This window comes from Thamnophis sirtalis, unplaced genomic scaffold, assembly GCF_051295495.1.
Source record: "Thamnophis sirtalis isolate CommonGarterSnake01/CBP01778 unplaced genomic scaffold, rThaSir2_p1.2 scaffold_7, whole genome shotgun sequence".
NCBI lineage: Eukaryota > Metazoa > Chordata > Lepidosauria > Squamata > Natricidae > Thamnophis > Thamnophis sirtalis.
Window position 1 is genome coordinate 6,452,904 of NW_028261387.1, and position 25,822 is coordinate 6,478,725.

Consider the following 25,822-nt stretch of genomic DNA (forward strand, 5'->3'; position numbering starts at 1 on the left):
AAATTAAGGAGATTTAATATATTTAGGACTTTGACAAAAATCCTAGCTTCTTTTTAAAAACCAAAGTAATTTAAGTTGTAACGTCTTTGGAGGATTTTCCACTTCCTGTTTGTGGTTCTTAACAGTTTTCATGCAAGAGATCCATTCCTTAAGGACATCTTAAGAAACGACAATTTCAATGGAAATGGAATGTGTATCCAGAGCTGCAGGTGAAAAAATAAAACTTGCTCTATGAGTCCTTGGGTTTTGTCATCATACGTTTGTGTCCTGTAATAAAGGTTCTTTGGCCTCTCCAGGGGCCTGTGGGCTGTGGGGATGTCCATGTCCACCACAGTGTTTTTTCCAGCTGCTAGAACGACCGTTTAAATTGGTATGTTCGGGAATAAACAAGGCAACAAGTAGAGCCAGCAGCACTGAACATGCGCCAAATAAAAATGGGGGCCCAGGGATGATGGAATTCTGGAAAGAAAAACAAAACACAGCCAGAGTTACCAAAAGACAAAAAGTCAGCACTTTAGTTTTAGTTAAAATTATGGTTAGATTATCGTACACAAGAATGAACTGCAGTGTGAACAATCTGATTTTGCACCTCAGTATCATGAGATAGCTGTTTCTCTCCCGCTGCTCCCCTCATTTACTTCAGAGATTTCAAAGCACTGAATTGTGATCTAGTAAAATTAGATAATAATCCTGCTCCAGTTCTTGTTCGCGTTCACAAATTGAGAGAAGCCAACTTGGATAAGTGGCTTGATGAGAGAAGCCTGTTTGCAGTGCTGCGTGAGTTATAGGACTTTTGCCAGAGCGATTATCTTTGTTTATTTTGGGCTCGCAGCCAACAAGAGCCGGGACTGATTAAAACATTCTTTCGTACGTCTGTTTTGGCTTTCGTTCCTGAATGGAGAAGGGGGGGTCAGAACAGGAAACACTGTTTTATAGTGGTTCTCCTTCTTTCTTTGGGGCTGGTGGCTGATGAAGATATCGGAGTTACAATGATACATTTAAAACCACGATTCCTTTTTTGCTTATCACCACTTATACTTTTTTTTTTTAAAAAAAGAACCTGCTATGCCTTAAACTTACTTGCTGTGAATGGTGTTGGGGGGGCACGTTGACTTCATTTTCACTCATTGGATTTTCATTCAATTCTACATGGAAGATGTAGAATATAAAACCATAAAGCGCTGGTCCCAAACCATTACAGAGTCCTCTAATTCCCGTTATCATTCCTTGGACAACTCCTATAAAACAATGCATATTCAAATAAACATCTATAAGCAAATGATAAACATATATTACTATTATTTATTATTAATTTTTAAAAAAATACGTTCGACAATATTTACTTGCTTTGCATAGAAATACAATTTGCCGTATCAGCAAATGTTCTGATTTTTTTTTTTACAAGTCCAATATCCAATGTATGCTTGCACAACACCATCTGTGACTATTAATCAAAATAATATGGCAGCATTGTTTGAAAAAAAGGGATCATTTTCAGTAAGGCGTTAATCCCCTTATTAAGAAGTTTCTACCTCGTGTGTTAATCCCGAAAAGCACTTACCCTGTTGATCAGCATCGGCAGTTCGTGACACAAGGGCACTCACTGCTGGAAATGTGATGCTTGACATGGCTGCTACAGCCCCTGCTGCCCACATCATCCTGGAAAGAGGGTACAGAGACCGATAAATGAATCAGGCTAGTATTCACAATGATTTCAACAGTTTTTAAAATCAGTCAAGTCAGTCAGAAATTAAGAAAAACATGCAACTCCAAAACAAAGTTGATATAGGTGGTCCTCGACGTACGACCGTAGACTTTGCTTCTCAGAAGGCGTGGCACGACAAAACCGCGGTCCACTAAAGCGCGCCCGATTAAACCGCGTCGCTGACGTCAGCAGCAGCGCGACAACAGCGACCGCGGAGAAAAAAGGGCGCTTTAAAAAGCGCTTTGAAAGCAAGCCGATTCAAGTTAAGGTAAGGGTTAGGGTTAGGTTAAGGGTAAGGGTTAGGTTTAGGGTTAGGTTAAGGGTTAGGTTTAGGGTTAGGTTTAGGGTTAGGTTAAGGGTTAGGTTTAGGGGGGTTAGGTTTAGGGGTTAATTTTAGCTTTAGCGCTCACAGCGTGCTTTTTTCGTCGTGCTGTGATGACGTCAGGTACGCAGTTTCATCGAGCGCGCTTTAGTCGAACACGGTTTTGTGGTGGAACCCTCAGAAGGTTGCAAAAGGAGATTACGTGACCTCAGGACACTGCAACCCTCATAAATGTGAGTCAGTTGTCAAGCATCCAAATGTAAATCACGTGGCCACGAGGCTGCTGCAGTGGTCATAAGTGTGAAAAGTGGTCATAAGGCTCCTTTTCCCGTGCCACTGTAACTTTCACTGGTCACTAAATGAACTGTTGTAAGTCGAAGACTACCTGTAGCTTGCGTTAAAACATCAACGGGAGGCATACTACTGAGGGACATGTTAAAAACCTCTGCTAAATTAACCAAAGACTGCACCATGGGTGTAACAATAATAAAACAGCAATATAATGAAAAAATTGCTTACCAAGGTTCGGAGCCAAAACCGTACCACGCAAGTTGCAATATTTGGAATCCAAGACCAAGTAAGATGGTGTTTTTGTTTCCAATCGATCTCATAAGTAAACTCAGAACTATTGTCTGAGGAAAGAAAAATGGCAAAGAGAAAAAAAATTTCAGGGCTTTTCGGAGATCCGATTGCTGTGATAATTACATCAATGCAAAGCTTGACCTTCACCTCCCTCCTTCAAGAGGAACCGGCTGCTCTTCCATGCTTGTCCTCATCAGAGAAGCTAAGGGCTGCCCGTATATGAGAGGGGGGGGGGGTAGAGGAATCTAGTGACAATTTTTCTTTATTTCCCTCTTCCGGGTTCCCAAGACCTGTCAACCTCTTAGCTACCGTATCATTCCAGAAAGTTATCAAAATGAATCCATTCCACAAGCCCGGACTTATCAACCAACTTGAACAAACAGTACTGGCAGAAACTCAGCGAGTGTATTTTTCTCAGTTACAATTACCTGTGCCACAATGGAGAGAATCCCAAGGACGGCGATAAATGCGGCGACACTTTCTGATGAAAATCTCATTATCTAATTTAAAAAGAGAGAGAAATTCCATGGTAGAGGATTATGATGAATTATGAATAACTCACACGCAAATGCATAGATAATAGAAGTTTGTTTCATAAAATATTTAAGAAATCAAGATAACCCGTTCCCCTATTTAAGAACGACGACGTTACAGTATGTGGAGCTTACTCTATGGAAATAAGAGGCTGAACAGAAGTCACTTTTTAATGAAAGAAATCTGCTCTTAAGGATAGCAATTCCAAATTGCATTAAAATGGAAACGTTTTATTCTATTGGAACAAGATACCAAAAATTAGGACCATAATCTATTAGTTAAGTCATGGCTATATTCACTTTCATTTTTACGAATCAAATGTGGGCAATAAACACAATTAGGCAAATGCTTACCTGTCTGAGGTACAAGAAGAAGCTGGAATACTGGCCTGCCTCAGGGAGATAGGAGAGGAAGACCGTGATGCAGATTAGCAGCACTATAGAATCTTGACCAACTTTCTTCAATGACTAGAAAGGAAGAGAAACGTAAACCGATTAAGACCGTCAAGGATCTGGGTTTCCTAATTTAAAAAAAATTAATCATGGGTAGGGAATAACTGGGAGAAAGAAACAGGGAAAGCTGCCAATTGGTGAATTCTCCCCGGACAGAAAATAAATCAATACATTGTAAAAACAAAAATAATCCAAAAGTACATTAACCACTACCTGCTTTCCAGAAGCTATGGAATACATATAAATTCCATTGAATATGGTTTAGAAATAGGCATGGAAAGAGAGCTGGCCTGCTGGAATTATTTTACAGCCTAAGAGATGCAATTACTTTTCCTCAACTGGGACACGGTAAGCTTTTAGAAACCAGCCCAATTACAGACATTACTGTTTTATGGATGCAACGGTGAAACAATGTCAGTATCTTCCCAGTACAGTGTAAGGCACTGATAACCAATTTTCTCCAAAACTTAAGACAATCAGCACTATGAGACTTTCACGTACAATACTGCAGGATTCTTAGTGTTCTCTGAACTTGGTTGTTTTCTTATAGACGTTTCATTACCCAACTAGATATCATCATCAGTGACAGCAAGAAAACCACCAAGCTCAGAGAGCATCAAGGATCCCATAGTTCAACCTTGAGCCACATGTATTGTCTTCTACTGCAGTGTTTCTCAACCTTGGCAACTTGAAGATGTCCGGACTTCAACTCCCAGAATTCCCCAGCCAGCGAATGCTGGCTGGGGAATTCTGGGAGTTGAAGTCCGGACATCTTCAAGTTGCCAAGGTTGAGAAACACTGTTCTACTGGTACATACAATGCTGGACTACTCTAACCAGATATGGAAACTACCCATCTAATCCTAGAACTCAGCTCAGCAGTCACATGTTTACTTTGGAAGAGGGGGATATTTTTTCACTTTTAATATTGTAGAAAACCAAAATATGAATAAAATTACATACAAAACTATCTTAACATGTTCCCAAGGGCTATTTTATTCTATTTTACTTAATTCAGTTTAAAAAAATAAAACATTTCAAACCTTATATAGCGCAAATTTAGCTTTGTTTTAAGATAATTCTTATTTCCTACTTTTTCTCGAAGAAGGAAAACTAAGCCTGTGTTCTTTGGTATCTATTTAAAAAGGAACTAAAAATCAACTGCTAAGCTCTTTTCCTTTCAGATCATTATATCTGTGAAAATTAAAATTAAATACAAAAACAAATTAACAATCCAATGCTACTAACTCCCCAAGAAGGAATCTCAACAGAAACTGAAATGAGCAATATAGGAATGATAACAGCAGACTGATTCTTTTCTTAATTAAACTCCCCTCGACTAGTCATTTCTCCAACAGCCTGTTCCTCACACTATAAAATGCTAACTATCACAAGGGTCATCTTCTTCTTGATTAGAATTTGTTGTCCTGTGAATGACAGAATAGAATGTAAGTGAGGTTCCACCACAAAACCGCGGTCGACTAAAGCGCGCTCGACGAAACCGCGTACCTGACGTCATCACAGCGCGACGAAAAAAGCACGCTGTGAGCGGTAAAGCTGAAATTAACGCGTAAACCTAAACCTAACCCCCCCCAAACCTAACCCTAAACCTAACCCTTAACCTAACCCTAAACCTAACCCTAAACCTAACGCTAACCCTTAACCTAACCCTAACCCTAAACCTAACCCTTACCTTAATGTGAATTGGCTTGCTTTTTAAAGCGCTTTTTAAAGCGCCCTTTTTTCTCTGTGGTCGTTGTTGTCGCGCTGCTGATGACGTCAGCGACGCGCTTTAATCGGACGCGCTTTAGTGGACCGCGGTTTTGTCGTGCCACGTGTAAGTGATTTAACCTCCATTTTGGAACTTAAGAATAAAGAAACCCAGAACTAGACATTCTATCCCTATTCCACAGGCCTTCCCAAGTCCACATAGGCAAAATCTAGACGCCTATCTGCTTTTGCCTTGGATTCCCTCAACTCTCTATTGTAGCTTTGATCAGATTTGAAACCTGATCAGATTTATGTAAGAGATCTCCCATACATAACCCACAGAATGGATATGTGTTCAATTTCTTTACAAAAAAAAAAAAAAATCTGAATAATGGCAATCCCATTTTAAGCGACTCCTTAACACCCCCCGCCTGAAAGGGTGAGATATATTACCGCAAAAGGATCCGCTTGTTCCCAAGAAATAGGTGCTCCCCATGATGCAGGCCTCATTTTTTCAGGCAGTGATTCAGGAACAGCAACAAGAATAAAACAAATGTCCAACAACGCAATTGCTGTAGCTAAGACGACCACCAGACTATCCCCGTACACTCGACCAAGATAGGCACCAATGGCAGGGCTGGTAACTAAACTGGCAGCAAATGTTGCTGAAACCTGTGAACGATAACAATTAGTGAGATGAGGTGTAGTAGGTAACCACACCACTTACTGAGAATCCTAAATAGCAATAGTAACAATAGCAATAGTTAGACTTAAATACCGCTTCATAGGGCTTTCAGCCCCCTCTAAGCGGTTTACAGAGTCGGCATATTGCCCCACAACAACAATCCGGGTCCTCATTTTACCCACCTCGGAAGGATGGAAGGCTGAGTCAACCTTGAGCCTGGTGGGATTTGAACAGCCGAACTGCTGAACTGCAGTCAGCTGAAGTAGCCTGCAGTGCTGCATTTAACCACTGCGCCACCTCGACTTAAATATTTTAAGTCTTAATTTCTTGACAAGAAGAGGAGGTATGCATCGAAAATATTTATTTACAATCTTTCAGCTTTCAACGCATCTCAGGGGATAAGACATGTATGACCACAATAGTGGAAGTAATAACTGGCTAGAGAGTTCCCAAAAATATATGTGGCAATTCAACAACGGTTAAAAATGGATTTGTTCTAACAAATGGAAAAGTGGTATTTCAAAATGCTAGTGGAAGAGAACTAAAATAAGCTGCATATCCTCTGACGATTACTTTAATCATATTGCTATTATTTATAGCAAGATGAGATTTCTCTCCCTTCCCCCATACCTGTGAATTGAGGGGGTTATAAATGGCATTGGTGGGTAAAATTAGAGGCTGATGAAAAGAAACGAACAGGAAGTACAAATTACAGACGAATTTCGTGAGGACTGCTTGAAGATTAGCTTGTTCCTAGCTGTATGTATGCGTGTTTGCACAATTTAATTCTTTTCACCCAAGTAGACCTTCTTCCTTTTTGTTCCCTTGGCGGCTGATTTATCAATCTCCCGTTTTGTCTAGTTCTTCTCCCTTTCCCCCTTCCCTTCCCAACCCAGAGAAGCAACCGTAGACAGCATATGAACAGAATTCTGAGATCAGTAGCAAATCTAGTTTGTGAGAATAGGATAGCAGAGCGATGCACAGGTCCTTTGCCTGTTTTTATAACTGTTTTCCTCTCGTTCCTTCTTGATGGGATGGTTATGGTTTTCCAATTGCATAAATATGGAAAAGAGATCTGATGATCAACATGCACAATATTTGTAAATATATATACATATATGTAGGTCTTTGGTTATTCGGGTTTTCTCCCGCGTAAAATTGGAAGTGTCTTGGCGACGTTTCGACGAAGTCTCATTCGTCATCTTCAGGCTTGTTTGCTCGGGCGAGCAAACAAGCCTGAAGATGACGAATGAGACTTCGTCGAAACGTCGCCAAGACACTTCCAATTTTACGCGGGAGAAAACCCGAATAACCAAAGACCTACATACTAACACCCACGAAAACCTCAGAAAACATATACATATATATATAAATACTGCATATACCAAGCCATAGGCCATGCTTCTTTCGTGTTCTTGGGTTATATCAGCTACATATGCAAATACCACTGAAAACGTCACTGCAAAGACTCCAGAGACAGAAATAACTGCAAAGTACCACCTAAAAATAAAGGATACCATAAGATTAGAAATATGAAGAAACTGTTTTAAAAACATCTTAATAACTCTGTAAGTCTGCTTGTCCAACATGCACACACAATATTGTCACTATTATTACAATACGTGGATTTCTAAATATGGTAGAGAGCATCCACAGAATTTGAATAGGAAATACTTTCCCTTTAAATAAATAAGAACCTTATAATTGTTATTCAAATCTAAGATTCTGAGCTGCTACCACAAATCTAACCACTGGTAAATACATTTTTCTTTGATAATGTTCACATAGTTTCAGCATTCTTTACTCCTTGGAATCTTTAAAAGAAATTTTCTTTTAGCAAAGAAACAAATAAATAACACCAAGCTAGTTAGCTGAAAGGGAAACTGACAGAAGGCGAAATTACTTTCTACCTAAAGCTTCCCCTTGGATAAACTTATATCAAGATCAATCTTGTCGTTCCCCCCCCCCAAAAAAAAACAACCCAGAAATGATCTTCAAGACTAGCTATTATAAGAACGTCTGAAGGATGCCAAAAATAGTCATGTCATTCTGCTACCCTATTTACTATTGTCCAAGAGTAAAACAAACAGGAAAACCAACTTTTGGACAATGTAATTCATTCATAAGTGATCTGGGCACTCTGCCAAAAGACTCAATCAATAGTTGCACAAAGAAATCTCAAGTTACTTTCAATGAAGCCAAATGTAGGTAATCCTCGCTTAACAACCACTAATTCAGTGACTGTTCAAAATTAATGGCCATGCTAAATGAATAATAGGTTAGGACCAGTTCTTGAAGTTCCAGGCCTTGCAATGCCCCCATGATCAAATGATCAAAATTTGGGCGCTGAGCAGCTCACCCACACTCAAGACCTTAGGGCAGTGTTTCTCAACCTTGGCGACTCTAAGTCCTGTGGACTTCAACTCCCAGAATCCCCTAGCCAGCACAGCTTCCATTTTCAATTAGGGTTAAATGCAGAGTATATGTACTAATCTCTCAATTTAATATACCGTATTTTCACGACCAAAAGCCGCACCGGATTATAAGCCGCAGTATCAATTAACGTTAATTTTTCAAACTTTTTCCACATATAAAGCGCACCGGGTTATAAGCCGCACGTTTCCCGACGCTTCTGGACATCTGTTGCAGTCGCGAGGAGCGGTACGAAGGTTCTTGGCGCTCCAGGAAGCCCCGAAAGCAGCTGGGAGAGGCGCACGGCTTGGTTTCTCCTCCCTGGACGTCGCAGCAGCAGCCCCAAGCGCACCGATCTCTGTGTTTTTCGCATCGGGGCATGCTCTTGCAGCACACCCCGATGCGAAAAACACAGAGATCGGTGCGCTTGGGGCTGCTGCTGCGACGTCCAGGGAGGAGAAACCAAACCGCGCGCGTCTCCCGCTTCCCGGAGCGCCAAGAACCGTCGCGCGCTCTTCTCCACACTCTCCTCGGCTCCTCACAACTGCAATAGACGTCCAGAAGCGACAGGGGCTATCGAGCTGGAAATCCAATCCCCATTAGCCCCAAAAGCCGCTTCTGGACATCTATTGCAGTCGCGAGGAGCAAAGCAGCTGGGAGATCTTTTTCCACATATAAAGCGCACCGGGTTATAAGCCGCACTGCCGATTTTGGATCAAATTTTAGGATTTTCAGTGCGGCTTATGGTCGTGAAAATACGGTACTAATGGGAGAAGCGGTGTCCATTAAAGCAGAATACCTGCTAAATCCACATGAAATTTTGTTTATGTAGTTAATGTATGTACAAAATGAAGAATGGGATTTTGCTTGTGCAAAAACAGACAAAATATTAACAAGATTTTTGGCCACGAAATCCAAAGTCTGCTAAACTGGTGGTATATGTTATATCAAGGATTTACTGTATATTAAAATAAACAAATGATGAAGCTCATTCCACGGGATTTACTTGACCAACATATAAGAGCAAACTTTAGATACTAACCATGGACTGATCTTCATCAGTGGAATCGGAGCACAGGTAAAAAATACTGTTAGCAGCAGGAATGATTTTCGGCCCCAAACATCAGACAGCGCTCCAATCAGAGGAGCGCTCAGAAAAGACAACAAACCCTGTGAATTAAACACAAATTTGTCCCACACAAAGAAATGGCACAAGAGGAGTGTAATAGACATTGACTTTCCCATTAAAAAAACAAATTCTACCAAACTGCTTCCAGCTTTTCAGGCCAGTGTTGCTGACAGCCTTCCCCAGTACTGTAAAGCAGGCTAATACGCAGTTCTTTCACTAAGGTATCAGATATATGCAATATCATAAGCATGAATAACCACCAAATGATCAGGAAAGAAAATGTATTTTAGTCTAGAGCACAAGTTGTACGCAACACGTGAGCTAATGGCTTTACAGAGCTCTATAGTGCACTTCCCTTTTATCTACTGCGTAGTACATTTCAATATATTTAGGCAGAACAAGGGGGAAAGTAAGACCTATTTCCAGTTTGATGTATGGCTTGAAACCAGGAGACTGTGTTTTCCTTAAGCACAACAGCTGGCTGAATGGATCTGGGCAGTGGTGTGATTCAACATTTTTTACTGCTGCTTCTGTGGGCATGGTTTTGTGGGCGTGGCAGGGGAAGGATACTGCAAAATTCCATTCCCTCCCCACTCTCAAAATTTCCACTCCTGGTTCTCCAGAACCTGTCAGAACTGGCTGAATACCACCTCTGGATCTGGGCCAGTCACTTTCAAACCAACCCACCTCATAAGATTGGTGTTGTGGAGAAAAGAGGAAGCAGGAGCATTAGGAATGTAAGATGCCATTAGTTGGCCAAAAAAAGGCAGGGGGGAAAAATCAATAAATGAATGTATTGGGTGTCAGAAGAGGAAAGTGGTATATTGCTAAACACTCTAGGGCTACCATATGTAATCTATGTGAGAGATCCTTTCAGAATCCTAAATGGAACTTATAATGGAGCCATATGGTGATTGCTTTGCAAGGTTATTGCAGTAAGAACATATACATTAATTCAATTTAATGTATGTGCAGGCCTTTAACTCTCATATTATTTCCTTTATATACCATACAGCATCAAAGACATAATGTTTTTGGAGCAGAAAGTAGAATGTGAGTGCTTGGGGGGGGGGGGGGGTGTTTCCCTAGAAAAAAATGGGGGGGGGACTTTTCCACAAAAAAGGATTATGAAAGAAGGATTATCAAGCAGACAAATCTGACAAGAAAGCTTTTTTTTGGCTTGCACCAGATATTAGGAGCATAAACAATGAAAAACATTCTTACTAGCGTGGGAAAGCTTAAGTGTGGTTGAAGAAAGCTTGTTCCTGGATATGTATGGAACAATAGCACATCAGGAATGGGAAAAGACAGGTATTTTTAGGCACTAATCACCTACCACATGATCTGTTTGAACATGCTTTTACTTTTTTATGAGCAAGGTTTAGAGACTTGATTGTCTTAAAGCATTATTGAAATGTATGATTCTAACCATACCAACATGAGGTATTCAGTAGTCTTATCAGATCTTACCTTTACTCCTTGGATTAAGCCATTCATTAAAAACGTATGCTTTGGGAAGGTTTCATGCAACACCTGTAAAATAATTATGCACATGACAAGAATGAAGAGACTGATGCAAGAACATTGTTAAATCTGTCCAAATAAAAATCAAGTTTTAAGGGGATAAATCTCCCTTATGCATCAACTTCGCATAATTACATGAAACTTCAGATTATTTATTATAAAAGTTGTGATTGTGTGGTCATTAAGATATCAAGAAATAAGTGCAAAGAAGGACTGACTCTTCCTCAGGGGAGAGCTGTATAAGAAAAGAAAATGTAAGCATAAATGTCTTTTTTATCTCGTGTTCTGAGGGATTAGAAATCACTTTGGATTCTTGTATGTATTTAGGATACTGAAATACCAAAACATTAGCATGTTTCTATACATTTTATTGCCTGAGATTTACATCTCAATGCATAAATGTTTGAGATTTACACAATCCTTTTATATTGATTTGAAAGCTATTTAAAAAATCAAGTTAACTCTCTTTGACCTGAGGTTAGCTGCTAAAGATCTAATGGGTAGATCCATATATTTTTAAAAATAACAATACAGAAGTGGTTTGCCATGCCGTCTTCAGTAATGTATTTATTTTCTTCAGACTTCCCAGGCTAATATACAGTTCTGATATTTTTCTGGTGATCTCCTATACTAGCATTACCAGGATCAACCTTGCTTAATATTTTCCAAGATGCTCCAAGGCTGGCTAGATACTGCCATCCAGTTGGGCTCTACTCAAAAGTGATAAACATTATTCAATTGTGAGACAGGCATGCAGCAGGCGGAGCTGTTATTTTATCTACAATAACTGTATTAAAATATAGTTGTATTTATTATACATTCTGCAATTCCTTGAGCAGCAATTCACCCAATTAATAAAAACTAATTTCTAATGGATTTTTTTGAAATGTTTCTATAAACAATTCAACTACAATCAGGAAAGTATTGTTCCCTCACTCATTATCAATACCAGTCAAACCAGCTTTCTATATGGATTTTTAATTTGGAATAGAATGTTTACTTGAGAACAAATAATCTATAACACTTCGGATATACTTCAGCCCACTTTAATCTGTTACACACTGGCTTTAATAAAACATTTTGCTATAGACAGGGAATGCACTACACCACAAGAACTCTAAAAACAAATGAATAGATCTTCATGTATTGTTCTTTTTATTCTGTACAATTTTATGTAAAAAAAATCACAACTCATTCAGTTGTACTCCTCTCCTAAACCATGTCTAGATTTAACTGAATAAATAATTTCAACAAAATTTGTTGCCAAATACAGTGTTTCTTAAAGTATGGTTCTAGGAACTCTGGGGGTCCCCCCAAAACGGCAGATTCCCCCAAAATCAAAATTATGGGCTAGCATATGTTGAAAAATAATACAATATTACAATACCATAAAATAAATGTGAAAAGTGGTAATGGCAGCAAAAGCATCTATTTCAACTTTTAATACAGTAAATATAAATAAATCTAACGTATCCAAAGAAAAGCATTTTGGGGTCTCCATAATTTTTAAAAATGGAAAAGGGTCCTGAAGGAACAAAGTTTAAGAAACAGTGCTTTAAAACAAAAAGGAATTGGTAAATGAAGCATCCTTTCAAATTAGTTTACAGCAAATCTGCAAAAACTTTAGTTTGGACGTCTAATTGTAGCATAGCAACTAGGAATATTGAAAATCAATTTCATCTTTCTTGAACTGTATTTTGCTGCCAAAATAGCAAATTATACTTGACATTTATCAAACTGAATCTTAAAATTGAAAAGAAAAATTGTTTTCAAAAGATAGAAATGGTAGATCTGAACTACTGTACTCCATTTTTAATTAAATCAGAAAACTATATATCTAAGGTTGAATATTGGATTTAAAAAAATGTTATCACTTACCACCAAGGTAGGTGCTGTTAGAAGTCCCCAAGCAAAAAATTCCAAAAATATAACAATGACAGCATGGTAGACACTAGGAGAACCTATCCCTTGAGGCTAAGAGGAAAAAATAGGATTGTTACTTGATTTATAATAATAAAAACAGTAGCTAAGGAAAAAAATATTAAAAGTCAGAAAATGAATGACACAGTCAAAGGTACATGTAAAACTATAATTTAATGTTTATGTCTATGAGCAAAAAATGGATTCCATTTGTTCTTTCTTCCCCTTGAGAGACATTCCAACAATGCCTTGTTTTTCTCTGCAGATAAGTGTGACAAAGGATGTCGTGGGTCAGACATAATTTTTCAGCCACTGAAAATGCTATAATTTAAATAAGGTATGAAGGAGAAAAGCCAAAAAGGGTGTGGTTCTCCATACCTCTTCTTTAGACAAGATGACTTTCTGGTGATAGGACTACCTCCAAAAGCCACTTCTGCAGACATATTTTGACTCTTGAGAAAGGGCCTAACTCAAGAATCCTAGCAGGAGGACTTTTGAGTGTCAGAATTAAGAACTTATTTGTTCATCGGGATCTTTCAGAAGGAAAAAAAATAATCTGATAGGCAAGCAGTTGCTTCCATTATAAATCTTTATTAAGAGACATTTCTTAAAAGCTAGTTCGGAGGTTCACACCTGTCAAATACAATGGTACCTTGGGACTCAATTGCTCCAATGCATGTTGAATTTGGTATTTGATGCTTTTAATGTGAAATGCTGTCCCGCTATGTTTAGCATTTGACGCACTGCAATGCCAAAAGGGGGACAGCCACACACAGAACAAATCAGAAGTCAGACATGCCGGAAAGGTCACTTCAAAAGGAAAAAGGGGAAGTGCCACAGAGGGTGGATAAGAAGTTATCCATGCTAGGAAGGTCGCTGATATAGGATAAGAGACAGACAGGAAGTTCTTTCCGGCCAAAAGAAAGGGTCATGTGGTAAGTCAGTGATTTGTTTGGCACTCATTGTTTTTAGTACAGTGATTTTGTTTGGCACTCCTCATGGTGCCTCCTGGAGCCAATTATGAGTACCGAGGTACCACGGTAGTGTAAAGTTATTAGATGTTTGTAGGAGCACCTTTTAAGGACTGAAAACTCAAAAGTTTTCTTCCTGGTTTACTTAGGTAATAATTTATGATGCAAGCAACAAAATAGGGAATGATGGAAAGAGAAAACACATGAATCTAAATTCAATATTCCTTGTGGACATAACACAAAATCATGGTCAGAGAGAATACAGCTTAGGCTGAATGTGAATGCTACAAAACCTTATATGAAATGATGCAAAGCGTAAATGTTTTTTACATTCACAATGAACAATTATTTGGAATCTTATGTAATGACTTCACTATATCTTTTGAAGTTCCTTGAAAGAAATATTAATCTCTCAGGAAAGTCACACCATTATAGAGAAAATGACATATGCTACAATACTGTCACAATATTTTGCTAAAATGAATACATAGTAGATGACACCAGAAATTAAATTATTGTGCTACTGCCCACTGCAATTAAGAACCATAGTTTTAGATACACATTCTTTAACAGTACTATACTTTTCTAAAATCTCTGTATGACAACATATTAAACTGCAATATAGAATTGACAGAAAATATTTAATGCTGAAGATAAAGTGCTTTGTATTGAGAAGAAATGTTTCTGTAAGTACTAGAGTAAAAAATATAGCACCTGTCTGCCACCCATAAAACATTCACACTCTTTACCAGGGTTACCTGGTTATTGAAGAAATTTATTTTTGCAGCCATAAAGTTCAGGAAATAGATGTGACTGCTTTAATCTGCAACAGAAAGAGGCTGCATTCACATGGTAACCCAAAACCTCCTCTAAACTGAATGTGAAGAACCATATATAGGTAGTCCTAGATTTACATCCAAAACTGAGATCAGTATTTCCATTACTAACCAAGAAAACTGAGTCACACTTAATTTTATGATCTTTATCTCTAAGTGGGACATGAGGTCTTTAAGTGAATCTAGCTTTCCTTATTGACTCTGCTTGCCAAAAGCCAGCTGGGAAGGTCACAAATGGTGATTATATAGCAATAGCAATAGCAGTTAGACTTATATACCGCTTCATAGGGCTTTCAGCCCTCTCTAAGCGGTTTACAGAGTCAGCATATCGCCCCCAACAATCTGGGTCCTCATTTTACCCACCTCGGAAGGATGGAAGGCTGAGTCAACCCTGAGCCGGTGAGATTTGAACAGCCGAACTGCAGAACTGCAGTCAGCTGAAGTAGACTGCAGTGCTGCATTTAACCACTGCGCCACCTCAGCTCTTATATAACCTCAGGATGGTGCAACCATTGTAAATACATGTTAAATGTCAAGCAATCAAAGTCTGATCATGTGACTGTGGGGATGCTGTGTTGGTTGTAACTGCTAGGACTGGTTATAAGTCACATTTTCAGTGCCATTGAAAATTTGGACAGTCATTAAGTGGATAGTTGTAAGTTGAGGTCTATATGTAGTTCTACTATAAACATTAATTCAACTTGAAGAGGCGGGGCTGATGTCGCTACAACACGACATGCAATCCAGGATTGCTGTCGATATCTCTGTTGCTGGACGGGCCTTTTTGGAGCTAAACCGTCCCACAGAGACGGTGATAGAGAAGGGCACATCCTGCTGATCTCAGGGGCATCGCAAAGCCCCTGAATCGATCCAGGAGAAGCTCTTTTTTCCGGCTACAAGAGAAGCAGCCATTGAAGCTACACAAGGTTGGGACAGTCCCCTGAAATGAAAGCAGAGCAGGAGAGAGAGTGTGTCAAAATTGGTGAGATAAATTTTACTATTAAAGAAGAGAACACCCAAAAAGACTTAAGAGCAAAATTAAAATTGAAGACAGAAGAGAGTAAGAACATTGGAACAGCAGTGGAAAGGGAATAGTCTTGCTTAATCCCTTGTTTTGGTTCATAACAAGCAACTGGAGCTTCAACCATCCAATAGATGGTCCAATAGCTCAGTTGTTGTTTTTTTGCTGCCTTTTGCCAGGCAGAAAGGGATAGTGAGAGACTTGCATTTATTCCTGAGATCCTGCTTTATTTTAAAGCTGCAGCATGAGATTGGAGACAACAACTTGCCTCATGGGAGGGAGGCCTTAGAAATAACGTATTTATGGGCTTGTTACTATGGCCACTAAGAAGTTGTTGAAACCTATGTACTGTACAAATATTAGCTCTGGCAAAGAAAGCACGCTGCAGGTAACCATCAACTAGGGATCTACATTTGGTGGCTCTCGGGAGACGTGCCTCCTTTGCGATGGTACCCACCTGGCGGAACATTTTTCTCGCCAGAATTAAATTAGCTCCATCCCTTTTGACATTCCAAAAGGCCCTCGAGACCTGGTTATGTTATTAGGCTTGGGACTCCCAGAGAGATAGAGATATGTTTAGATGGCTCCATTATTGAGGTGACTATTTCTAATCTTTCTTCACCTATTTGTTGTATTTTTTTATTTCTTAATGTAGACTTTATTTTTCATATGCATCTGTGGTTCTTATCTGATTATTACAGTATTTTTTGGAACATAAGATGCACCTTTTTCCCTCAAAAAAGAGGCTGAAAATCTGGGTGCATCTTATACACTGAATACAGCATTTTTTGCATCCTGAAACCCCACCCCTTCACCAAAATGGCCGTGCATAGCTTTTAAGTGGCTTTCAGAGTGCTCCTGGGGTCTGGGGAGGGCAGAAATGAGCAAAAAACGGGCTGTTTTGCTCATTCCCCACCCCCAAGGAGCACTCTACAAGCCTCCTAAAGGCTATTTATGCCCCCTTAAAAAAGTGGGCCCGTTTTCGTAAAAAACAGGCGTTTTTCGGAGGTTTGCAGAGTGCAAAAACTTTTTTTTTTAAATTGCCTCTTCAAAACTTTGGTGCGTCTTATACTCTGAAAAATACAGTATATGTTGCCCAGAGTTGCTTTAGGTGAGATATGTGGCTATACAAAACTCCCCATAATTTTTGAGTATACATAATATCTAATCAAAATATTGTATGTGCGATTTGATAAATTACCATATTTAGGAGTATAAGACGCACCTTTTTTTCCCCAAGAGAGGGTGAAAATCTGGGTGTGTCTTATACACTGAATACAGCATTTTTTGGCCTCCCCAAACCCTGCACCGTGCATGCACTTTTTAGCAAAAATGGATGCGTAGAGGGTTTGGGAAACCTGCAAAGTGATCCTGGGGGCTGGGGAAGGCAAAAACGAGTGAAAAATGGGCCCGGTTTTCACAAAAATGGGTCTGCTTTTGCCCTCCCAAGCCCCCAGGAGTACTCTGCAGGCCTTCCAAAATGTCTGCACACACTGTTTTTTTTTTCGCAAAAAAAAATGGACCCGTTTTCATAAAAAACAGGACATTTTTTGTCTTTCCCAGCTCCCAGGAGCACTCTACAGGCCTCCCAAAGGCCCTGTATGCCCCCTTTTTTGCAACAACAACAAAAAAGACCCGTTTTTTGCTCTCCTCAGCCCCCAGGAGCATTCTACAGGCCTCACATACCATCTGCACACCCCACATATCGCATTTTTGCCCTCTCCGGCCCCCAGGAGCACTTTGCAGGCCTCTCAAACTCTCTGCATGCCCCTTTTTCACAAAAGGTGGTTTGAGAGGCCTGCAGAGTGCTCCTGGGGGCAGGGGAGGGCAAAAATATTTTTTTTAATGTATCTCTTCAAAATCTTGGTGCGTCTTATACTCAGGTGTGCCTTATGGTCTGAAAAATACGGTAATAAATAAGTATGCAACGATAACGGTTACATCCCACTTCCTCTTTTCTCATATATATATATATATCAGCTCCTGTACAGAGCACCAGTATATGATTAGTACTGTAGCCTTGTGTACCAATACCCTTCTTTTGCTAAGCAAATACAGTGAATCACTACAGTTGCTGCTACCCTCAGTACTTCCTTCCTTCTCTTACAATGCTTATATACTGAAAAAAGAATAGGGGAGGGGGAAAGAGAATTAGTAGCTAATCCAAGGCAGTTGCAAGGGATTCTATACAAGGACACTAGTAGTAAATACTATGCAAGCACTAAAACAAAAACAATTTTGTCTATTGATTTTCTTCCAATATTCTGACTTCTGGAACACTAGAATACAAGCTAAAACCACATTGCATCCTGTCACACCAAATAACATAGTTCCTTAAATAACACTGTGAATGAAGAACTTAGGGATTCATGCAATATGTTGAACACTATCAATAATAAATAGCCATTTTCTCTTTCTTTAGCAGGATTCTTTCAGTATGTTAACATATAGCCTTTCGTTAAAGGCATGAAACCAATGTTTCCTGGTTTCAAAGAAATGAAACCAAAATAAAGATGACATACTGCAACAGAAAATCGAGCCTCAGCCTTATTTCCCAAAATATCCATGGATTCCATATTGACTCCAAAGGTATTCTTAGAAAAGAAAATATAAGTAGCTGAGGCCCTGTACTATTTAATAAACGTGTCCATGTCTTACAATACAATAAAAGCACATATATAAAAATATTAAAATTAACAAGAATTAGAGAGAACTAGGACCCAAGTATAGGTAGACCTTGACTTACAACATTTCATTTAGTGACTGTGGTGACATGACCATTTTTCACGCTTACAATCTTTGCAGCATCCCCATGGTCACGTGATTTACATACAAATGCTTGACAACTGGTTCATATTTATGATGGCTCCAGTGTCCCAGGGTCTTGTGATCACCTTTTGTGACCTTCTGACAAGCAAAGTCAATGGGAAAACCAGATCTGTTTAACAACCAAGTTACTAATTTAACAACTGCAGTGATTCATTTAACAAATGTGGCAAGAAAAGTTGTAAAATGGGGCAAAATCACTATGAATTTCTCACTTAGCAACAAATTCTGGGCTCAATTGTGGTTGTAAGTTGAGAACTACCTGTACACTAATAGAATGAAGATGGGATCTTCTCTCTTATTCCACCAACTACCTCCAGCATAAAGTGCCCCCATCAGGACACTAAACAATAAGCAGAGCCAGGTTTTGAGGCTGTCCCAAGAAAATGGGAGAGGGTCACACCTCCAACAGCAAGATGTTTCAAAGAGCGGGGCCTTAGCAGAAAAGGATATTCTCTAGACCCCCCACCACCACCTGAAATTCCTTGGCTGGGTCTGTAGCATACCCCTTATGTTGGAGCAAAATAGCTGCTTGGCCATCTTTTGAGACCCTCTTTCCCAGATCTCACAAGGAAATCATCGTGGGTGACCTTGGGAAGAAAGTGTTGTGCAGCCAGTAGTTGCTTTGCATACAGCCTGGCCAGATATGTTTGGTCAGCAGTGGGGGCAAGAAAATAAGAATAAGCTATGCTTTGGCAGTAGAAGCCAGGGACCAAAGGGCATAGATCCAAGATAGTGAACCTATGGCAGGTGTGCCACAGGTGGCACGCAGAGCCATTTGTCAGGGTACGCAAGGTGTTGCCCTGTCAGCTGGCCAGCACGCATGCTGGCAAGCTGAGTTCAGCCTTTTTTAAAGCCATTTTTCGCCCTCCCCAGGCTCCAGAGGGTTTATAGGAGCCTGGGGAGGGTGAAAACTGCCTCCCCCTCCCAGAGGCCCTCCAGAGGCTTTAGGAGCTTCCCCGAAGCCTCCGGAGGGCAAAAAACGACCCTACGAGCAAAAAGGAAATCACTTCCAGTTTGCTCGTAGGACTGTTTTTAGTCCTCTGGAGCCTTCAGGGACCTTCAGGAGGCTTCCCTAAAGGCTCCGGAGGAAAAAAAAATAACCCTATGAGCAAATGGTAAGTGTCTTCCGGTTTGCTCGTAGGGCCGATTTTAGTCCTCCGGAGCCTTCAAGGAAGCCTCCTGAAAGTCCCTGGAGGCTCCGGAAGATTAAAAACGCTCCTACGAGCAAACTGGAAGTGACTTCTGGTTTGCTCGTAGGGCCGTTTTTTGCCCTCCGGAGGTTTCAGGGAAGCTCCTGAAGCCTCCGGAGGGCCTCCAGGTTGGTGGGGGCGGCTGTTTTCGCCCTCCCCAGGCTCCTATAAAGCCTCTGGAGCCAGGGGGGGGGGGCGAAAAAAGCATGAAAAAAATTGGGGGGTGTGCGTCACGCCTGTCATGCGTGTGTGCATGCTGGGGGGGGGGGTCGTGCATTGCATTATAGGTGCAGCACACCGGTGCACGACCCCCCCCCCACGTTCCCCCCGCTTATGGCACGCGAGCCAAAGAAGGTTCGCCATCGCTGGCATAGATGAAGAGAGAATGGCAGGCAGGAAAGCTGAAGCACTCCTGCAATCATAAAGGCAAGCTGTCAAACTCTGAAATTTTGATCATGTGACTATGGGGTGCTATACAACCATAACTTAAGAGAGCAGTGTTAAGTCCCTTTGTTCAGCGTGGGTGTAACTTTGAATGGTTGCTGAATGAATGGTTAAGTCAAGGACCAACTGTATCACTGAATCATTGCATGAGCAGCTATAATAGCCTTGTCTTGTACAGTACCATACACTTTAGAAGCACAAGAGATTAAGAAATGTAAGAGGAAATACCGCAACTCTACTTTTTTTCAAGCGTGGGAGAGGTAGATTTATCACCAACAATATATTCATTCTCCATTTATCAAGCTGCACAACAGTACTAGGCCACAATTGACACTGGCAGTAATAGAATAAAAGTACAAATATATATTTAAAGTAGCTTCTACAAGTCATCAAGAATCAGGATATGTGACCATTAAAGTTTCAAAAATTCAATAATGTAATGATAGAAAACAATCAAGGAATTCTAGCAGTTTTGATGGTTTACATTTGATTTCGGGCTTAACCCCTACAAATAAGACTTTGGATCCCCAAAGTTGAATGTTGTGTCTCCAGAATCTAAAATACGTCTTTTCAAAAGCTACAATATGAATCAATAAATGAAAATGAAATAACAGTTGCTTAAAAAAAAAATCACCTTCAACAATACAAAAAATAAATGGGAAGTATGAAAATACAAAAGAAAACTTGAAAATTGATTCTTAAACCTACAGTATATTCGTTCTCTACACTATTTTATACAATAACAAGATGTGAAATATCTTTGAAAATGGAGTACCCTTGAAAGTGCCAGTTTTATTGTTCTGAATTCATGTACTTGAATCTATCAAGTCATCTCCGTTCATAGGTTTATACTAACTGCAATTTATAACTATTTATCAAAATAATAATAGGTGGCAGGACAACAGCATACTTCAGTACAGTATGAATCTTGAGTATAAAAAGCTTGTCTGTAGCTCTTTATACTACATTCATAAGAAATGAACAGAGCACCTTGTACTTATTCTTTAAAGAACAGCATACAGCTCTGAAAACCTGTGTGTTAAAGATATAATTAAGTACTGTTTCACATGAACTAAAAAAAGGCACCTTAAAAGATAGACGCATACTCTAAAACATAGCAGAAATAAGCTTTCAAAGTATTACTAGTATAGGAGTGCTCAGAAAATGGAAAATGTATTGTTCATGTATGAAATAAACACACTGTTGCTCAGGAATCTAGTCAAACAGTTCTGGGAAGATTGTGATTTGCCTTAAACAAACACACAGAGCCTCCTAGTTGTTTTAGGTAATGACCAAAATAAAATTCAGAGGGATGTTACAAGGCAAATTGTCTGTGTGCCAGTTCACATGCCAATCTTCCCAGAGCCTTCCTTCCAGGAGTTTCTCTCAAGAGACACATCGCCTAACAACAAATGTTCCATGCACCAAACTTTTTGTGCAAAATTTCACATATCCCTTACATGGTAGCACATATCCCAACTTAACAGAAGTAACCAAACATCTTGTTTCAAAAGGTTGCTTCTTTAATACCAAAATAATATACTTTGGAGAGGATTCTTTTAACAGAAATATATTCAAGAGTTTACAAGTTAATGGGATCACAACAAGGGTCCTTACATGTCCCAAAGGTGCTTTTTCAAGAGGCAAGTTCAGTTGCCACTTTTGGGACAACCATGACGTGAATGACTGAGAATCTTCCATAGACAAGGGTCCTAAATATTTTAAAGAACTATTATCAACAAAGCTTTCCCCAATTAACAGTATTAAAGTTAACATTGCAACCTAGCAAACTTTACAGCTCATTCAAAGTCATGGCATTATACAGATTTGTCACGTTTTCTCAGCAAGCCTATGTTTTGTGTAACTATTATTTCCCTTTTAAAGAATAATAATATAGTAGAGGCCTTATTAATGTTACATAATTTGTTATGCAGAGAAACATTCACATCCTTAAATAACAAGGATCATACTTCATAGCATAACTTGGTATCACATGTCTTTGACTATTAAACTTAAAAATTCAGAACTTTGACGTGGTACTAATTCGCACACAGGATTTTCAAGGGCATATTTTTTTTTTCCTGAAATGGAAATACACCTGCAAAAGGCAACAGCAGAATCAGCTGAGGATCGGTCTGCAAACATAATAGCTGCTCAGAGTTCAGATAGCCAAGTGTAAATAGGTGATCCGTCCCTAAAGACTCAGGGACAAACACATTAGGACATTTTAATTGGCTGCAATTCTCTGATGCCTGTTTACAGAACCCTAAGCATAAAGCTGATATATATTGTTTATGTCTGGCATGTTAACCATGGACTGGTACCATCACAGCAGGGGTGGGTTTCAGGCGGTTCGCGGCGGTCCCCGCGAACCAGTTGGTCGGCGAACCCGGAAGTAAGTAACTTTCGGGAACGCCGAAGGATCCACCCGCCCGCCCGCGTTTCTTACCCGGTTTTGATGAGTTCTGCGCTTCCACGCATGCGCAGAATGCATACAGCGCCTGCGCGATCCTCCAGGAGCAGCTGGAGCATTGCACAGGCGCTAGTACGCATGCATGCACTGCGCGCGTGCATGAGGACGCCGCCGGCCCCGTTCCAACCGAACCGGTTGGAACGGGGCGAGAAACCCACCCCTGCATCACAGCATATGTTAAAAAGGTAAAGCACTTTTTATACAACCATGTCTCAAATTAAACCCAATAGATCTTATGTCACAGACATCAACTTTATTCAAATATTTAAACATATAACAATCAGGTGCAACTGGTTTCAGATCACTACAAAAGCAGAACTACTTCTAACATTCAACAGTGTTCTATGGCAACTAAACCAAACTTCCCTTACTGCTTTCTTCTGATAGTTGCCCAGAGCAATCATTTCAATGTCCCTTAAGGCACGTATGTGGCTCTCTAGATTAGCTTGCCGTTATAACAACTTTCCTATGCGTACTCTACTAAAGGTGTCTTTGGCTATCTGTGCTACTACCAAGACTGAAAAGTACTCGCCAGGGAAAAAAACACATCTTCCAATTTCAAAAGGGAAAACTACATGGTCTGGTTTGAAACACAAAAGTATGAAGTTCCTAGCACTGTATTTTGTCTTTTTATGTTCCCCTTTTTCCCCCTTGAATTGTTCGCCGCCCTGAGTCCTCCCGGAGAAGGGCGGCATACAAATAATACAATACAATACAATATATTGGCGAGACACCCCCTACAAAGACCCTTTCCATAAGATATCCTCAGGTAAAGTACACATAACTGAAACTTGCATACAGGTAGTCCTCAATGTACAACAGTTGTACCGTTCAACACTTTGAACAGTAATGATTGCTCCAAGTTACAACAGCACTAAAAAACTGACATGACGTTTTTCAGTTACATCCTCTGCAGCATCCCCATAATCATGTGATCAAAATTCAGATGCTTGGCAACTGGTTCATACTTATGACCGTTGTAGCATTGAGGAGTCGTGGGATCCCCTTTTGCGACCTTCTGACAAGCAAAGTCACTAGGGGAAGCCAGATTCACTTAACAACCCGGTTACTAACTTATCAACTGCGGCAAGAAATGTCGTAAAATGGGACAAAACTCACATAACAAATTCTCACTCAACGACATAAATTTTGGGCTCAATTGCGGTCAAAAGTCAAGGACTACCTACCTGTATTTCACGTTATTTGGTAACAAATGATCCCATCTGAACAGTTTATTTCAACAACATTACTCAACAAGGTTACTTAAGAAAAAGAGTTAAGTGGTTAAAAATTTTGATGGAGCTATTCCAATCAGTTTTTAAAAGCAGGAGACCAAGCGGCTGACCATTTATAAAAAATATCAAATCACTGAAAACCAGCAATTCTCAAGAACTGAAGGACCCTCTAGATTTAACATACTGCTCAAAAGTTAGGTGTGTGTGTGTATTCATATATATATATATATATATATATATATATATATATATATATATATATATATATATATATATATATATATATATATATATATATATATATATATATATATATATATATATATATTCACGCATACTTAAGCAATTTTACAGAGTAAAAGCTAGAGAGAAGGTATGCCTGATTCTCATTTTCTTAGTTTCGAAATCTCTGAATCTCCCCCCGCCCAATGAAGCCAAATAAAGCGAAATCAGAATATCGATAAAACGGGGATGGAAAACAAAGTTACTCAACAAGGTTACTTAAGAAAAAGAGTTAAGTGGTTAAAATTTTTGATGGAGCTATTCCAATCAGTTTTTAAAAGCAGACCACCAAGTGGATGACCATTTATAAAAATATCAAATCATTGAAAACCAGCGATTCTCAAGAACTGAAGGATCCCGTAGATTTAAGATACTGCTCAAAAGTTAGGTGTGTGACTGTGTATTCATATATATATATGAATATATCTATCTATCTATCTATCTATCTATCTATCTATCTATCTATCTATCATCTATCTATCTATCTATCTATCATCTATCATCTATATCTATCATCTATCTATCATCATCTATCTATCATCTATCTATCTATCTATCTATCTATCTATCTATCTATCTATCTATCTATCTATCTATCTATCTATCTATCATCTATCTATCTATCTATCTATCTATCATCTATCTATCTATCATCTATCATCTATCTATCTATCTATCAATCATCTATCTATCTATCTATCTATCTATCTATCTATCTATCTATCTATCTATCTATCTAATCTTCACACAGACTTAAGCAATTTTACAGAGTAAAAGCTGAGAGAGAAAGCATGCCTGATTCTCATTTTCGTAGTTTCGAAATCTCTGAATCTCCCCCCCCCCTGCCCCCATGAAGCCAAATAAAGCGAAATCAGAATGTCGATAAAACGGGGAGGGAAAACAAAATCCTCCCCCCTAAAAAAGTTGGGCGATTGGCCTTTTTTAAAACGACACATCTTCTTCCTGAAGCCCGAGTTTAAAGCGGTCTCAATCTCACCAAGTATACTGCGGTGAGGGGGACTCTCTCTCTTCCACCCTCTCTCTGGCCTGAACCCGTTGCCATCAGGATATATACTACGATACGAGCGGTCGACGGCGGGGGGGAAACAGAGGCGGCAACCGGGCTGGTGGTCCGCGCTGACAGGTCCCCGCTGCCACCCACCCCGTAACGCAGGCCTCACAAAGCAAGCCCGGCGGCCCCGTCCGCTGACCCCGCCAGTTAGCCTCCCTTTCTCCCCACGGGCTTCGAGCTCGCTCAACGTCCCTCGTCCCCCGCCACACGAGCCGCTTCCTCACCGTGCCGCCGTCCTTAATGATGATCTTTTTAGCCAGCAAGATGCTGCGGTTGGCGGCCCTTTTCTTTTTCTTCCCCACTTGGGTCATTTTACCATCCTCCTAGAGGGCCGAAAGGGAAGCGGCAAGAGAGAGAGGGAGGGGGAAAAAAACCCACGAGGCGGGGACGTCGTCTTTTTTTCCCCTTTCCCGGCGGCAGCCAGGATGGTCTTTCCCAGCTCTCGGCCAACAGCTCCCCTCAGTCGCCCGCCGGTGCCGCCATCTTGGGGAGAAG

General features: G+C 40.0%; 1 protein-coding gene across 1 annotated transcript; it reads right to left on the minus strand.

Annotated features, from left to right (window-relative positions):
- On the minus strand, positions 1-25,822 carry SLC71A1 (solute carrier family 71 member 1). Its single transcript, XM_087719245.1, has 12 exons — positions 25,552-25,822; positions 12,933-13,028; positions 11,001-11,063; positions 9,444-9,571; positions 7,375-7,489; positions 5,758-5,976; positions 3,497-3,610; positions 3,038-3,109; positions 2,547-2,659; positions 1,562-1,659; positions 1,081-1,238; positions 1-459 (listed from the first exon to the last, which is right to left on the minus strand). The coding sequence occupies exons 1-12, from the start codon at positions 25,636-25,638 to the stop codon at positions 253-255; spliced, it is 1,470 nt and encodes a 489-aa protein (XP_087575371.1). The 5' UTR covers positions 25,639-25,822; the 3' UTR covers positions 1-252.